This window comes from Pecten maximus, chromosome 13, assembly GCF_902652985.1.
Source record: "Pecten maximus chromosome 13, xPecMax1.1, whole genome shotgun sequence".
Classification (NCBI taxonomy): Eukaryota; Metazoa; Mollusca; class Bivalvia; order Pectinida; family Pectinidae; genus Pecten; species Pecten maximus.
The window spans coordinates 35,979,475-35,997,220 of NC_047027.1; the positions used below are offsets into that span (position 1 = coordinate 35,979,475).

At 35.0% G+C, this 17,746-nt stretch overlaps 2 protein-coding genes across 2 annotated transcripts; both read right to left on the bottom strand.

Annotated features, from left to right (window-relative positions):
• Window positions 1-2,567: 2,567 nt before the first annotated feature.
• On the bottom strand, window positions 2,568-7,357 carry LOC117341486. The gene is made up of 5 exons (XM_033903359.1): window positions 7,238-7,357; window positions 6,508-6,635; window positions 6,062-6,189; window positions 4,318-4,486; window positions 2,568-2,972 (listed from the first exon to the last, which is right to left on the bottom strand). The coding sequence occupies exons 1-5, from the start codon at window positions 7,312-7,314 to the stop codon at window positions 2,749-2,751; spliced, it is 726 nt and encodes a 241-aa protein (XP_033759250.1). The 5' UTR covers window positions 7,315-7,357; the 3' UTR covers window positions 2,568-2,748.
• A 492-nt stretch (window positions 7,358-7,849) lies between these two features.
• Window positions 7,850-9,520, bottom strand: LOC117340719. The gene is made up of 4 exons (XM_033902482.1): window positions 9,307-9,520; window positions 8,915-9,024; window positions 8,243-8,353; window positions 7,850-7,974 (listed from the first exon to the last, which is right to left on the bottom strand). Exons 1-4 carry the CDS (start codon window positions 9,312-9,314, stop codon window positions 7,850-7,852), a joined length of 354 nt encoding a protein of 117 aa, XP_033758373.1. The 5' UTR covers window positions 9,315-9,520.
• Window positions 9,521-17,746: the final 8,226 nt, after the last annotated feature.

Here is a 17,746-nt window from a genome sequence, read left to right on the forward strand (position 1 = left end):
AACAGTGGTTTTAATGTTGTTATTGTCGATATGGAAGCAAGATGTATGGTGGGCAAATGGCATGGGAACCCGTTATCATCACGTGCTGTAAAAACGGCCATTTGTAACGGATTTATACCACGATCAGACATACCTGAAAGTAACGTGAATATGCATTAACTATAGATTACTTTTGAGATCTTCATTAACCTTAGGTAACAAAACGACGATCAGAGCACGCTTCGGAACATTTCTCTTCGTCTGTCGTTCAAATAGATTCCTCCATACGATATTGAACTCTTCCCGCAGGACATTAAACTCTGCCATCACAACATTGAACTCTCACCGCACGACATTGAATTCCGCTCACACGACATTGAACTTTTCCCGCAGGACATTGAACACTATCTACACGAAATTCCAGTGGATAGACAATTGCAAAGGTTCTTCCTATCGTGAAATTCGTCTACTTTTCAATGTTTTACCCGGAACTCTTAATGGAGTATAACGCAGATACCATTAACTGTACATTCAATGATAATTATTGATAATTGTATGTTATTCGGTTCTGTCCAATCGACTTTTAAGGTTTTCAGATTTGACCAGAGAAGTGCCATCCCACAGGTTTGTAAATTAATGTATAACCAAGGTCCATCAATGCGGCAGTTTATTCGACATTCTGTGCTTTGATTCAAACCCAGCATCATAAATCATCCATGGGTCAACGAAGGGAAAATCCCCGATTTCAGTGACGTCCCTCCATAAATAGAAACAAACCAACATAAGCCTTTCAGATTACGAACCCATCAGTTAAATACATGTAAAAACATATAGTGCTACATGTCTTTCTGACTTTCGTGATTTAAATCGGCCAATCAGTATTCCTGTCTAAAATGACTTTTGGTTAAAAACTGATCATGAGCTACAGACGAATTTTAATGAGAAACGGATGACAGATGTTTAGGTCACCAGGCCCAAAGGGTGACGGAGCCCTAAATGGGGAACATTTTGAGCGGTTTACAACCAGCTTCCTTAAATATCATATCTTATATTAACGAGGCTGGTGTGACCCCGGGGACTAGTGGAATTGGGCTAAAAAAGGTGGAACTTCGCCAAAATTCTTCTTTAAAATGCTACTCCTCCTTAATGACTTAACGAATTACAACCGAATTTGGTCCGAAACATCATTAGGAAAGGGCAATCATAGTTTTTAAATATTCTGTCAGGTTCGACCCGAGGGATGAGGCTCGAAATCAGTAACTTGGTTGAAGTTTTGCTTTAAGATGCTACTCCTCTTAAAGCCAAAATGAATAAAAACTTATTTTCTCGAATTTGATCTAAAACTAGCTATCTGAGCCCTATTGATCCAGGGGTATGTCCCTGCTGTAATGTTTTGTCAGATGATCGTTTAGGTCTATGTGCAGGTATTAATCTTTTGAAAAAAAATGTATACTTTTTATATGTTTTCATGCCTGTGTGCAAATTTGCACAAAGGCAATAAGTCCGGGGTAAGGTATTATTTGGGTCATCGGATTTAGTTGTAAACTTTCTGTTATCAACGTCTAGATAATGGACACTTTAATATTGTTCTCTGTGTCACTGCATCTGACGATGTCTTTAACTTGAAAACATATTAATTAAAACAAGCTAGACATTGATAATTTGGTTTGATAAAAAGTCGGGAAGGAAAACATCATTCATTGATGTAAGTTTTTTGTCTAGTTTTTAAGTTTTTGTTGAGGTTGTTTGTTCAAATGAATTACAATATTTGTGTGTGTGGTTGCAAAATGAAAACCATTGTTTATACTGCTGGTTGAAAAACCTTTTAGTCACTCTACAATGCTAGATGTGATCGTTATGCCAAGTCCCTATTGGTGTAATTCTTAATTGGAATTACGCAATTTCGACAACTTCTGGTATATTAAGCGACGGCACCGGTGAGGTAAACGGCAAGTTTTGTTCTATTAAGCGACGACACCGGTGACAGTAATGGTCATAGGTTACAATGGAATTTCAATAGTGGTACACAAACACGTCGGTGGTAGCGGCAGTTACACCTGCAATCTGAAATTCATCAGTTAACGACAGCCACGGTACGCTGTCGATATGATCGTTCCACTGAATATTCCGAATCACTATTTCTATCATTATTTTTTATCAATGTGTGAATACAAAATCACATGCCGAATTTGTTTTATTGTCCGATGTTGTCAATATTTTAATTCGGACTTCGCCTGCTTCAAGTACAGCCAATCACTGCTACCGTAACACAAGTGGGATGCGGATTACTGTTTGTGTTAGTACATTGAATACAATAAACACACGTAAAGGTAATAAAGTACTTTCGTCGTTCACAGATAAGATGCAATGGCAACAATACATACATGAAGTTAATCGGTTTCATGTAAATTATTCTCTAAGAGTACTCATAAAGTTATCTGAAACTTTTATAGAAAGTTACTATTTGTTGGTATAACTACTCTATGCTAGAATAAATCCTCTACCTTACAAATGTTAACATAGAAGTTTGTTTTTCAACGCAAGCTTTTGAACAATAATAACATGAAATCCAAGAAGATCCTGTCGTCAACCATTCAAATGTCTTTATTGGTTCTTTGTAAGATAGATCTTTTTTCTTCTTTCCTCATGTTTCCCCTGTAATGTATACTGGAAGATCATATTTTCCTAGTTTAACTCAGTATTTAATGATACAATACTATTACTAGACTCTCAGTATTACTTAATGTTAGTAATTGTTACATGATGTATCTATTCCATTTTCTTTTTCATTACAACCTCTGTGGCAATCAAGTACGGTTTAAAAACAGTATGTTCAAACGCATATGTCTGCATCCTCCGGAAGTATTGGTCAGTAATCATCTCTTTTTCGTCCTCAGTTCGAGAATCCGACAATCCTCTATAAATCACATGATGTAACCATGGGTAGACCATAGCAACTATCCTTTCGGAATATTTGAGCTTGTCCGTCGTATCTGTCAAATTGTAAAATAGAGAAATACAGTTCAGTTAGAATTTGGAGTGAGTATCCTTATTGTGTATTTTGACCTTAGTTAAAAATGTGAACTTTATTTATTTTACAACAAATGTGTAATGAGTTATATTAACTTATATCAATCACGCTAGTTTGCCCGATGGAAGCGCGCGAGGGGTCTTACTGTGGGAGAAAACCGGAGTACCCGGGGAAAACCAACGTGGTCGGGCATTGACCCCATACCTTTTCACGTCCGATCGGGGAATCGAACCCCGACCGCCTAGGTGAAAGGTAAGTGTGTTATAACTGTGCCACCCGACCACTTTAGTTAGACAGGGTATCAATCGTAAGAGTTTCATTGAGTTGATTTGTCTGTTCATATATACACGCATAATCACTCTTGCACGATTTGTGGATGATTCATGTTTTACCTATTCATTATCCTTTACAAATTATTGAAATTTGGTTAATTCGCAATTAATATTCTCATCTCAACCCACATTGATTGTCTCTTATTCAACGAAAAGCTTTGACAATGGTATTACTTATCCTGTAGCAGCATATCAAGATTTGTGTTTAGATTCCTTTTTTAATTTAAAATAAACTTCCAATTTGGTGGACATCATTTGTAGAACATCATCTACATGACATTATCCAGTGATTTGGAGTTAATTGAGAACGGGACAAAACATTTCTGCCTTTAAAAAAGTTGATTGAAATTAAAAGTTATATAGTTTCTCAGGTGTGTGTTCATGCTTCCACGGAAGAATGATATCAAATTCTCATAATTAGTTTTTGAATTTGTAGATGTGTCGATATTAACAAATATCTTTACAAACTGGAACGCATGACTTCTTAAAGATGGCAAGAACAAGACATTTGAATTTGTCTACGACAGAAAATATATATCTCACGTTTGGATATGGCAGCTTTGATTGATGACACTCTTACATCTGTAACCTATATAGATTGCTCAGTTATCATCACTTAATTAACATGAACGCGTCGATTTTAAATTTGGAAACCAAACACTCATAATATAGAGATTATCTCTAACCTCACACTCAAATCGGGTTTAAAAAAGCATATCATTACGTGTAATTCTTGTGTCAAACAGTTTGGGACACACTTTAACATGCGTCTTTGCAGAAGTTATTGTATAACACCTAAAAACGGGTTTAAAAATCAGCTGCCTATAAAAAAATACTTCAGTTCTTCTTAACGTAGATGTAACGCAGTGGTATAACGTGTATTTTTCTGTCTAGGCAATTGGGTGATGTGAATCGTGAGCTCGAGGTCTGGTCAGAGCGTTAAACATGTTTTCTATATATAAAAATATGACTTACCTTTGTTGACATCGAAGGTCTGTTGGAGAGTATAATGTTTAACTGATCTTATCGACACCAGTTCCAGCCCTAGTTCCTTTATTTCCGGCAAATCACTGGTAAACGGCTCCTTAAAATCTTCTGCTGTTCTCCCAATGTATGAATGAATGTTTGTTGCAAGATATTCCTCCTACGTATATCAAATCAAAACCATGTCAACAAACCAAAGAATAAAATTTGAAATAAAAATGGAGCAACTTCAAAACAAGAAATACCTTAACAAGATGCAGTCTCAAGCAAGCAGTGTCAGTGGGGTTTTTGAGTTGATCTTGCGATAGCAGACGGATGCCAAATGTTTATACATTTTAACACTTGCTTTGCCGTTTGTCCTTTTGACCAGAAAAGTATGAATTGTACATGGGTAGCCATAACTTTAGGTCAATCTATCTTACAAATAAGAACATGATGCGGATCCCAAAACTGCCTAATGACAATTCGTCAATAACTATTATCTGTCTCTTTTGATTTCGCCGTCGTATCCAAAAAGAATATGCTACTCCTGTCTGGACGTTATTTGTGAAACACAGTTTTTTTTTTACATCGTTCGTCTAATTCATAAATCTAGCATACAATCACAGATAATGTATGTATTGATGACACTGATATTACCTTGTTGGCCAAGTATATCGATGCAATATTTGTTTAGAGTTAATAATTAAAAATATTCAATGGGTCAAATTTAATGAATATAAGTTATCAAATAATTTCGCAATGGATATATCATATATTTTACCTGTATGACAGAAACATGGGTGAAAAGTATCGGTTTCATCAGAATGAAATGAATGTGATAACAGCAAAAAAATATATATATTCCGTTATTTCCTTTTTTAATTATCCCCAAATTCTTTTCATTCAAAAAGCGCGGGAAACAATAGCACTCGTTTGCAGTCATATTCCTTTGAAGTTACGTTTGACAACTATACACGTTTATGATTGCTCAAAACCAGATGGTATATCATTACTAAAAATACTTTTCATAGTTCCAATGATCAATGTAATAAGAAAAATTAAATTCAGATCCGAGAGCCTCTCAAACTGAGGATTATAATAATTTTGTTTAATTTATATATGGATGCTATCTCTTCATCCTAATTCTTGGTCTGAGTGATTATATTTCATTTACAAAAGGAGTCTTCCCATTTTCATAGAATATGAAATCTTTTTCTTTGCGGAACCTATTACTTGATATCATCACGAATATACTTATGTATACTTTTTTTTTATATTATACTAAATCTTAAACAAAAGATAAAAATCGACATTCATTATAGTTAAATCATTTTTTTTCTGTTAATCGGTTACTTGAATTGTATACGCAAATTTGTCTAAATGTATAAACTATTGCTATTTGACATGAACGTTTAATATTAATTGATTCATGGGTCCTTATCCACGAAACATGAAATTTGAGTCTTACGAAAATACATGATTTTACAGTGTAGTATTTCAATGTCGCTGAAACATTCAAGCTACATATTATATCATACATTATTTGTAGAAAAAACAATCGCATAATTTGAATAAGTTGAAACGTAGGCTAAATTCACATGGTCTAACTGACCCACATCTCTCAAAACCAAACCCTGTGCTGTTTTACTTTCAACGTTTGATATCTTCACAATTGTAATATTTAAAACAAAGAAAAGAACATCATATAATCTGGGCGATGTTAACACCTAAGATTATACATTAACTTACAAACCTGCGTGATAATCCCTTCACTGACCATGTCAGAGACAATATATCCGATTGAAAACTGTCCTTTTTCGAACTGCGCCGTCGTCTGATCATTATCGTTAGATGATGCGTTGAAAGTAATGAGGAATCCTCCTGGAACATAAATTTGTCAAAGCAATTAACGACGGAGGGCATTTTTACAGCTGCATTACAATTACCTACGTGGACATAAAAGCTTGTGATCCTAACTAAAAATGGGTATGCAATATACGCAAATGCGTAGCACCTTGAAATACGAATAGTGACATTTTTTGTCACTCTAATACTTGTAAGGAATGAATTTAAAATGTACCAAATAATTGTTTAGTTTTTCTTGGACCCGTCAGTAATTAACAGAAACTGTACCATACAGTTAGTTTTTCCTTCTGAAGGACTCGTCAGTGAATATCGACCTCAGTAACCAAAACATACCTGGTTTCAGTTCCCGTCCCCTTGACGTAACAAAAGCTCTCCAGTCAGATTTTGCTTGTTCTTTAATCAGTGTTTGCTCTCCGTCATCCGCTTCATCGTAATATATACCGTCTTTAATCTGGCAAACTCTGTAAATAATTGGTCATTGAAAAAAAGCAAAAATTTAATGACATTATACCCTTTGAGCACATTTTAAGTAAATTGTTTAATTCTAAAACTGGTATGTATATTCAAGTTCAATGCATACATCTTTCTCGTACTTTACATACTTTTCAGGTCTGTTCAGTCATAAGTGACCGATATGACTTTCTAAACGGTAAACATGCAAGTCACCTGTTAGGATGTTATATTGTTAGATAAATTAACCTTGACGTCTGGAAATGATCAATCCCATGGCTACCTAGAGTGTTTGAGTGTTGGTAGAGGGGTGGTGACGTACTGATGTATACCGAAGTGTAGTTTTCATATATACAGAACATTGGAATTTTCTAAAAATATCTCTCTCGCGTGGAAGGGTATTGGTTGAGTAGTAACGTATGTGAATAAGCAAACACGCAAAATAAATTTAAGTTTATTCAGATACCATGCTAATTAATTCCAATGTACAGTTCTCAAGAAATTGAATTTGAGTTTCCGTTTAATAAAAAATTATATATATAAAGATCATCATACGTTTTGATGCCAAAGCAATTTAATTGTTATATGCCTGGTACAACATACTTACACTTACTGTTTAGATAAGTAATGTGTAGCCAAAGTAGATATCCCAAGGTCGATGGAATTATCAGGGAGACACTGTTTATACATAGTCCTCGGTACAATTACTGGGTAGACATTATCGTCGACAGTTAGTCCGGGATCATGTGTGTTACCTAAACATCACATTAGATAAGGATTATTCAGAAATATACACCACACTAAAGATTTAATAGAGATCAAACCATTACCGCATGTTATGACATATGGCCAATTATGATTACGTTACTGCGCTTGCTCTGAATTTTGTCTTCCAGAAAAAGTTTGTTACTTAATATTATAGTCTGATCATTTAGAAAAACATCAAAATTATATATGGTTTGGTTTAATTTTTTGTCTTAATATATCATTAGTGAATTTACCGTTAAGACTTGCTTACCTTGTTGTTTCTCCATCATTTGTCTCCCCCAATAGTTACGTACATTTATATATTTGATAGGTACGTCTCTAACAATTACAATTATATACACAGAAGTGAAATAAAGAAGAAAAAAACAATAACAGAATGAACTAGCGTCAACGTCACATGACCTATTTGACCTATTATGTTATACAATCTCAATGTATATCTTGCAAAATATCAACGTTATACTTTGTTATCATTTATACAACCTTGGATAGCTTTGCTGAGAAGGTTAAAGTCATTCATTGGCTGGTCGTTGTAGTACACAACAATTGGATGATTCTTGTTAAGGCCTTTCTGTATAACATCTATAATAAAAATAATTATCATCATTTGATTGTTTATTTTACAATAGGTATAAGTCATATTTCATAATCTTACATGTTTCGTGTGTAAAACTTTAACATAGAATAAACCAAAACATTCAAGAAATCCTGATGAGCAGATAACTCATTATCGGACCGACAAAACTTTAATGAATCAAAATCTGATCTGGTTATTTTTGTTATGTCATGTTATGATAGATAACAACACACCAAGCTACAAATCTGTCCCTACTTAGTATAGCATATTTACCTATCATTTCATTGACGAGGGAAAGAGAAGCACGTCCATCTGCAGTTCCGAAGTCTGCTATGGTTACTGGTTCTACTGACGGTTTGTCTGATCTTGAATGAATTATTCTGCCTTTTTAAACAGATTGATTATTGGAACAAAAATGTATTTGATTTTCAAAAAAAAAAGAAAATTATAGAGCAATGGGAATGCAGTTTAACTTAATTTACTGATATTTGATATTAGAATAATAATTCAAGCGTGTATTGAAAACATCTAGCTAGCATTTGATTGGCTGTACATTATACAAACATTTATGGGTCTATTAGTAATGTGATGTTTTAAAATCGATTTAAAAATCAATGTATTATTGTATACATTTGATATTATTACAATAGTAGAAAATAGGGTTTTCACTGCTCGCTAAAGCGTGAAAAACTTAATCTTCTATTCGTTTATTTGGTACATCAGATTGATGAAAATTTAAACAAATTTCTAAATTCACAAAGTATATATCTATAGCTTGATCAATCTACTCTACATATAAAACAGGTTATATTTCTTCTTGACATTGTGATTGATATATATTGACATATATTTTTATTTTCTATTCAATAACTTTCTTTGTTCTTTTTCCTGTTCCCATGTCTTACTCTTACAAAGGTGAACTGACACTGAAGACACTTTTCTTACCTAAACCTTCTAAAATTGCCTCCCGACAGAGATTGCCAGCGTGACCGTGGACATTGTACATATCGTCTACACCTCTGGTAAATCTACTGTTCATCTTCATTGTCGGAAAACTTGACCCCGAAACAAGAAGATAATGATAATGCATTTCTTACTTAATATATTAATTTTGATGGTACTGTGAGACATCTGTTTCTACAACATGAAAGTTAGAAATCAGCAGTAATCTGAGACATTTTTTGTCCCAGTTTGATATAATCAAATCAAGTAAGGGTTTGAAAACATTGCAATATACAAAAACAAACTATGGTAATTTTATAAAACCAAACAGCCAATGGTGTATGTTTTCGTTATGCCCATATAGAGATCACCATGGTAACTGACATCAAACATACCTGGACATGGTCTGTGGTGTTTTTGCCGCTGTTAACAATTGTTGACTTTATGGAACAGGTCCTCTTGCTTCTAAAATGTTTTGAAATCCTTCAACATAATTATTCTTTCAATGTATACGATTTGCAGTACAAATCGGTGGATAACTGGTTAAAGTGAATGACACGGTATGGTAGATTGGAAAATTAATAAGCCTGATATAGAAGTGAAATCAATGAATCAATGATAATGATTTTAAAAATTTATAATGATGAAATGGCTCAGTGCTAGGAGCACCACATTATCATTTATTGTGTCATATAATTTTGCATGTACAAACATAATAGTCGGTATCAATTAAGTACATGAACGATACTATACATAGTTGTAGAATATTCAAAGGCAGTGAGGGTATTTAAAAAATGATTTTGTTGCAAATATGAATCGTAGGATTTGAAAAAAGATGAGTTATACGAACATTGCGCAATGATGAAAAATAGATTGAAAATAATAAAGTGTTACACTGTTAACATTTTTTGCTGAGACGCAATCAGAGCCGTGCGAACGAATACATGTAGCAAGATCTAAACAGAATTAACAGATTAAATATCGATCATATTTGTATGTTTGTTTACATGGCAAAATCACCCGTCAGATTTACATATATAAATAGATGATTTTGCTCAATAATATGACAATGTCGATACATCTATTTAAAATCTTATCTTATCACATAAAATCTCTATTATTATATTCTATTATCATATTCTATTATCATATTCTGTTATCATCTATTACATCTATAACAATATAATCTCATAAATCATCCTTATGTCAATCATCATCATAGAATTGATCCATCGCTATCATCATCTTTATCATAATGACTTTAGTGGTCAGTGTAACATCTTTGACAACAAAACACACACATGCATAAACTTATAAACCAACTTATACACATTAAACTTTACAACATGAAAGGAAATTTATCTTATTTATGCAAAATTTGTTGGCATTCCAACAAAATAATAATGATATAATTTTAAATACCGCCATGATAACGAGACCACAATTTCCACTCAAAAATTATCAAACGATGGCAAAATCGTACAAGGATAATAAGGCCAGTTGAGTAAACGTCTTCTGCTTCATCGATGACGTCACTATACAAAGGTAGAATCCGGATCAGGTTGATGTTACATCAGTTAATCTGCTCCAAACGGAGATACTGTAAACGTGGTTATTTTCGCGGGGGTTTATTTCGCGATTTCGATCACGTTGGGTGATTTTCGCGATCAGCATTGTGACGTCGAGGAAGAACCAACGTAGAGATTGTTGATACAGAACGGATGGGTATGTACGTCCCTGCATATGCATACATAATGACGAACACAAATTCATAACAGATATTGGAATAAATAAATGTAATTTAGCTTACTGAAAAAGGGCAAGTTGTCAGAGCTGTCAATTGCAACTAAATTACAACGGACGTATATCAAAATGTACCCGATGACCCGGAGTCCTGGGTGATGACAAAATTGATTTCTATTATCTAAAATAGAAACGTAGACTGATCTGCTTAAAAAAAATACCTGTAGGATAATACAGAAACGACGCATATCAAAAATAGTTCTGAGCATTATTCATAATCAATTCCTATAGTTATAGCAATCACGATAACTGTCGGACTCACTTCGTTGCAATCAACCATCGTGCGTATATTCGTCAACGATGCAATCTCACATTGACCCTATTTCGGACTTGGAGGTAAATTTAAGTCCGGGATGCTATTTTGTGCAGATACCGTGAGTACATCACACGTTTTGAAACGTTTTGCATTGCAACAAAGTAGTTTGTAAAAATGGCGATCGATATATAGTATTGTGGCAAACGTCATGAGACCTCCGTCCTCTTATGCTACCAGCTCTATAAAATAACACAGTATTACGATAATGGCGAATACCCGTCTATGTTATTAACATTTTAAATTACATACTTATATGATGAAAATAACTAGAAAACTACACATACCTTTGATTTGACAAGATGGTACCTATACGAGATGAGCAAGTTTCGTCAGCGTCATACGGATATACACGACTGTTTACAACTGTATACTGTACAATGGATATAAATAGTCTGATCACAGATAAGATTTTCCGTATTTTTTGTATGCAGAGAACTGTGACGACATTTGGCCCACTTTTCTGGTCTATTATACATGTACCGCGCTTGCGTGTCTTGTTGTTTCCCTAGGTGACCGGGGCTCAGTTCACGTCCTGATCATATACATAATAAGTGGTAATATATGTGAAATGATATAAACTACATTTTAATCATTGACCTTGCTGAACAAATTGCATAAGGCAAGGTAAAGTGGAAAATTCGACTCGCTCAGTAATTGAAATTTAGATATTATTGCTCTCTCTCATACATACGTTCCTATTAAAAATAGAATGTGTATAGTAATTAATGCGCGAGGTGCAAACAGGAAGGAATTCCCCATCAGGGGTTTCCCAGTCCACTGTTCGGGTCAAAGAGAACGACCCCCCCCTCCCAGCCCGGCATATTCATATTCTTGTGCGTGTGTATGTTGGGGGAGGGGGTTGTGGATGGTTGGGGGTGGGGGGAAGGATTATGTTACATATTCTCATTCTTTACTTGAATAGGGATGTATACTTAGGTTTCTCTCTTAATATGCCTATTTATGGGGAATAATTATCACTGCTCTTAGATTTGCGGGGAAGTCGTAATTATGTCTCTATAAAGTCGTCTTGTGGGGAATATTACCCATAATTATTCAAGCCCACTTCTACGGCAGTGTGAGAGAATGAAATTTGCTAGTTGTTCTAAAAATAGCACATTTTCAACTTTTGGCGGCAACTTACACATTTTCGCATCCGGTTCTGTTAAAATAGTGCTTGGATTTATGGGGAATCAGAGGAATCCCCATAAAACCGATTATTCCCCACAATGTTGGTCAAACGTCTAATTATATTCCCCATAGGCATGGTATTGCGAGTGCTCTCTCTCTCTATATATAAATAAAGTGATCATGATCATTGCTTAATTAGCTAGTTACATAACTAAGGAACCAAACTAAGAACGCGTATAAAAGAGAAAATAATTATCAATAATGTTGTTTATTTTTAGTTGGAACTAAAACCAAATATAATCTAAAATACCATGTCTACCATGTACATTTTCCCCAATATTGTGATACGCGGCAACCTTCAAAAGAAATTTGAAAAAAAAGATCTCAGGAATTAACACTCGAACTGTCAAAATCAAAAGTGGCTTTCTCTAGACAATTTAGTTATATGGATCGGACTCAAAAAGAATGGTTAAAACTTGGTATTTAGAGAAACATAGATATGATTTTTGATTGTTTAGGAGCAGATGACGAACGAGAGCGAAAGAGCAATTTTAAAATCCCATCAAAATGCGCAAAAATATTTTTTTTATATAGAATAACTATATATGCTTCGTGCGTTTTGGTTATTTTACCAGATGTATGCTAGTGTCTTATACATTTTATCAACAGTCGATAATAGCCACAACGTTTTAAATACATGTCAAGTCAAACTGGTTTCCGTAAGGTAATAAAACTAGGTCATGCATAACGCAAAATAGAAACAAAATTGCTAGTCTATACAGGTAAATGTTACATACAGGTAGAACTCAATCACAGGTACTTATGCTAAGAGTTTCAAGATTAAAGTCTAATTATAAATGTTTGATTAAACAGAGGTGGTTAATCACACACTGTTCGTGCAAAAAAAATGGATGACGAACCAAAAAAGTCATTAAAATGAGATTTTGTTGGTCTAATCGCGGTCTAATCAACATTTGTGTGAGAACATGTACGTCGTTGCATTTTTTCAGTATCCATGCATGTACACACCCTATTAAGTAACAAAGTAAAACCTCAGGCGCTTGCATAGAAAATGTGATTTTCAAGTTTTTTTTTATATGACAGTGGTATGTGTAATCTGTGAAGTACAAGGTTGGCAACTCCGCCACGAGCGAAAAACGGCACACCACCACACTTCAATCGACTAAAACACACATTTATTCAAACTAACACGGCTCATACTATATACTACCGCCATCTCGAAACATTTATCTTTAACCTACCGTGTCACTAAATACGATTTGTTACATCCAAAACACAATAATCCGCGAAAACATCGCCAATTTTCTCAAACAAAACACCATTTTTTAAACTGCTCCCTCAGCCTGTTCAGATTCTTCATTTACATACGGGGTTGAAAGGTCATGCGCTTATATAATCGTCTGTCGTCAGGTGCACTTTTTGGGGTCATCTCGGCATACTTTATTTTACAGGTGCATGTACAGGACGTCGTTTGTGAGATCGCGGACTTATTAGATAGCATGTTTTAATGCCAGTGATGAGATCGTCCTGTCCTTTTCTTCAACTGCATCATTTCGGTAGTTGTTGAAACTTCGGTTTGAAATCGAAAGATGGCATGTAACGCAGGCGCAGATCCGGGATGTTCGAAAGGGGGTGTCCAGTAATTTAGCGATAATGCGAGCGCCGTAGCCCCGAGCCGATTTTTTTTTCCATTTTCGCTGTAGCCGCGAGCCGATTTTTTTTTCCATTTTGAAGGCTATAAAAAATAAAATCCTTCCTCCGAAAAAGGGTAGTGGTGGTCCTGAGGTTATGAGTAGGCATATTGCTAGGCGTTAGATTTTATTTTAAAGCCAAAACTCCCCCACGTTCTAGTTAGACTACGTCCCATGTCTCCTGAGATCTAGGTCACTACCGCACGGCTTAGTTAATGTATGAATGGCCTATGGGGAAACAGACACCTAAGGTGTATACAAAGCCACCCGAGTGAGTAATTTAAGTGTTATTATTTACCTTACCGACTGTCTGATAGAATACAATCACCTTTCTTAAGTGTGAAAATGTGTCAATAACAGCAGCTCCATTGTCCTGCGATACGTAGACGCAGTTGACCTCGCGCTCCATTTTATTTATGATCTAAGCTATACAAAGTAAAAAGTTAAAGCTTCAAGTTAAATAATTAATGCAATAGGGTGCAAGATATTTATGTGATGATATGTGAAAAATAATCTTTAAATTAACAGGGTCTATGTCATTTAAAAGGATTCTATTCAAGAAAATAGTAATCAATGTTGTCATCAGCCAAGACTCCGGGTCTTCGGGGGTGCATTTTGGTATACGTCCGTTGTGATTAGTTACAATTGATAGCTCTGACAACCTGTCCTTTTTCAGTAAGCTAAATGACATTTTTCTATTCCGATATCTGTTATGATTTTGTGTTCGTCCTTGGTTCTTCCCCGACATCACACTGCTGATTTTCTTGCAAACAGTGTATGTCCGTTTGGAGCATATTAACAGATGTTACATCAACGTGATCCGGATTCTACCGTTGTATGGTGACGTCATCGATGAAACAAAAGACGCTTACTCTTCTGGATCAACTGGTCTCATTATCCTTGTACGATTTTGCCATCGTTTGATAATTTTGAGTGACACTCATGGTCTCGTTATCATGTCGGCATTTAAAATTATTATCATTATTGTTTTGTGAGAATGCCAACGAAGGAGTAGATGGGATAAGCCCATGATTTCGCCCCTAATGATTAGGAAAACAACTACAAAAGTGTGTTTTTTATATGCTGAAAACATTTTAATATATCAATATCTTTTCGTTTTAGTCATTTTTGATTAAAAAATCGTATTTCTAAATGCATGCTTTTTCTTTGAATACGACAATAATCCACGAAATCACTGTTTTACCCTTTTCCCGACGTTTGAAGTCCAGGCAAACCATCAGCGCGGTCGAGAACATGAACAATTTTCATACAGCTGACGTGTTTTACAAATATCAAAAACATATAAAAGAAATTGACATGTTCTCCCTTGCGCATATGCCTAACAATAGCAAAAACGATCAACAATATTGCGATCTTTTTGAGGCGACCGGCATCGTTCAAGTCGGAAACGAATGCCGTTTCTGCGCAGGGCCTTCCGGAAGGGGTACCAGTACAGTAAACATTTTGTTCTCCACTGTGGAACATAAGCCTAGAAGATCCAAGAACGATGCTTCATACTTGTGGTTTGTATTCTGACTTAAAGAGAAATATTTTGCTTGATTGTGTTTCCTGCTATAGTTATTTACCAAACCGTCAAAATCAGAATCGAAGTGAAAATGTAAACAATCGAACTGTTGGCAACAAAGCTTGACGTCCTAAACAAATAGCACAGCACACAATTATTAAAAATCGTCGATATTGTTTTCCTTTTTGCATTTTGTTCATACATTGTATATGAATTGATGGAGACCTTGTCACACAGGCGGGTATTTGCCAGCTCCAAATAGAACAACAAGCATTGTGTGCATAAATGAAACTGGCAACATTAATCACTTGTCTCGATCACGACCCCAGGCCTATAGATCATTAAAATTTGATATGAATCTATAAACTATACTCATAATCCAATAGTATTAAAAACATCACCGAAAGTCATGGAAAATTAAATGCCTGCACTGTACGTTAGAACTAAGCTGCCGTCTGCAAGTTGACTAATCACTATAGGTCCGCTAAACCGTTGATCGCGATAAATCAACTGGTCTAACCTTAAGAAATGCATGACTTTTCGAGAATGCATTCAGATTTAATTTAAAAAGGGGCATTGCAATAAAAATAAAATAAAATAAAAACACTACCGCTTATACTTTCAATAAAACAATTGTAAGAAGTTGCCCTAGTTAATTCACCCGCTAGGTGCCCTTAAACTTGTTTCAAAACTCGATCAATACACGCCTCTGAAGAAGGATTGTTAAGATGTTTGTAAAATAAAACTTCATTTGCCAAAATCATATTTTGCGATATTAGCGAGATTGATACATATTTACAAAAACACAACCTTTAAGTCACTATTTAGATCTACTAGCATTAATTAGACGTCCCTTTGAAACAGTATGCCTAGTCCTACTGTATCCCTGAATAAAATATCCATGTGCTAGGCCTAACGTTACGTGCTCCGCCGTAGGAACAGTGCTGTTTAACATCTAAAAGACGCAGATCGCAAATAAAATTCACACAAAACACAAATACACATACGTAATGAGATCAGAACTAATGACTATACAGTATACAGTGATAAAATGACTATGAATTAAGTTATTTTGGCTGACCTGCAGCTTTGTCAGCCATCGTCTTCTTTAGGCCTAAATGATTATGGAACATTATGCAGGGCGACTGATTTAGAGTAAATATTATCAATATTGTAATTGTTTAAATCACCAAATAGTGAAAGACGAAGTGTTGTAGTGGTAACACCATTTCCTCGTTGTATATTTAAAGGATTTTACTTACGAAGTTGTAGAGGGCTTCCCTCTCATCAGTGTAGTAGTGGAATTAGTCCAAGAAAATCATCTAGACATCAAAAAGACAGAAATATCCATTAAGTATTTAAATATCATCAGGCAGTTGATTTTTGAAAACACAATCGTAAACAACTGTTACACGTGCACTGGTCTGACACGACCCGTTATATCACTAAATATGAATGAATCGGGGCCACGCACTGTCCCACGGCACACACGGGATATTTATCGTGTGGTCTGGTAAGAATGCACTTTAAACACCGGCAGCGTTGTCGTTCAGGTCGAGTTGTTTTCCGACCCAACGGGTGGATACTATTTTTCGAGCTGTACACGTGCCTAATTATCCGGTCGAATGTGTTGAACTGCATTATAAAGTTGTTCATAATGCGATTTTTACGAGACAAAAACTTCTAAGGTGCAGTTTTTCGGATTCCGCTGATTGTCCGGTTTGTTAGAAACAGTCAGAAGATTTATTTCATCTGTTTGTATACTGTCCAGAGCTATCAGTTTTAAAAGGTTTTATGGTTTAAATATTGGGGAATCTGTTTTCGAAAGTAGGTCCTGATAATGCTAGCTCACTTAATTATGAAAGACTTATTATTCTAGGTTTTAGTGAGAAATGGAAATATGTGAATGGCTATTTTGTTCATTTCATCCTTAGTGTGGCGAGGTATTGCATTTATAAGCGTAGGAATATGATGATGCCCAGTGAAGGAAATGTTCCAATGTTGCGATTTTTTAAATTTACAGTGAAAACAAAATTCATTACTTTTATTTTCACATATTATCGCAATCGGGATAACATGAAGCTTTTTAAGAAATATTTTGAAAACGATAAAAGAATGGTTTCTGTCGATTTTGATGGTGTTATTGTAAGTTTCTGAGTATGTAATACAAAATTGATACGGGTATATGTCACCTGCCATCATTCATGTTGAAAGCTAAATATCTGTGATTAACTGTCTGACAAAAATTCTGTGATATTTTAATTATGTCTTTCTTATTATGCATTTTATCTTTGTTTGAACTGTGAGGAACCTCAGGGGCCCCAACCCCTGAGGCCCTATGTCTGGGATAT

What these genes read in the sequence shown, in the direction of transcription:
- LOC117340719 (XM_033902482.1), bottom strand. An exon ending in GGCAATTTTAGAAGGTTTAG is followed by an intron (nt 8,354 to 8,914) that starts GTAAGAAAAGTG and finishes CTGTTTAAAAAG; the next exon opens with GCAGAATAATTCATTCAAGA. An exon ending in CCTCGTCAATGAAATGATAG is followed by an intron (nt 7,975 to 8,242) that starts GTAAATATGCTA and finishes TTTTTATTATAG; the next exon opens with ATGTTATACAGAAAGGCCTT.
- LOC117341486 (XM_033903359.1), bottom strand. Translation starts at nt 7,314, where the DNA reads ATGTATAAACAGTGTCTCCCTGATAATTCCATCGACCTTGGGATATCT. An exon ending in GGGACGGGAACTGAAACCAG is followed by an intron (nt 6,190 to 6,507) that starts GTATGTTTTGGT and finishes TTTATGTTCCAG; the next exon opens with GAGGATTCCTCATTACTTTC. An exon ending in GACCTTCGATGTCAACAAAG is followed by an intron (nt 2,973 to 4,317) that starts GTAAGTCATATT and finishes ACAATTTGACAG; the next exon opens with ATACGACGGACAAGCTCAAA.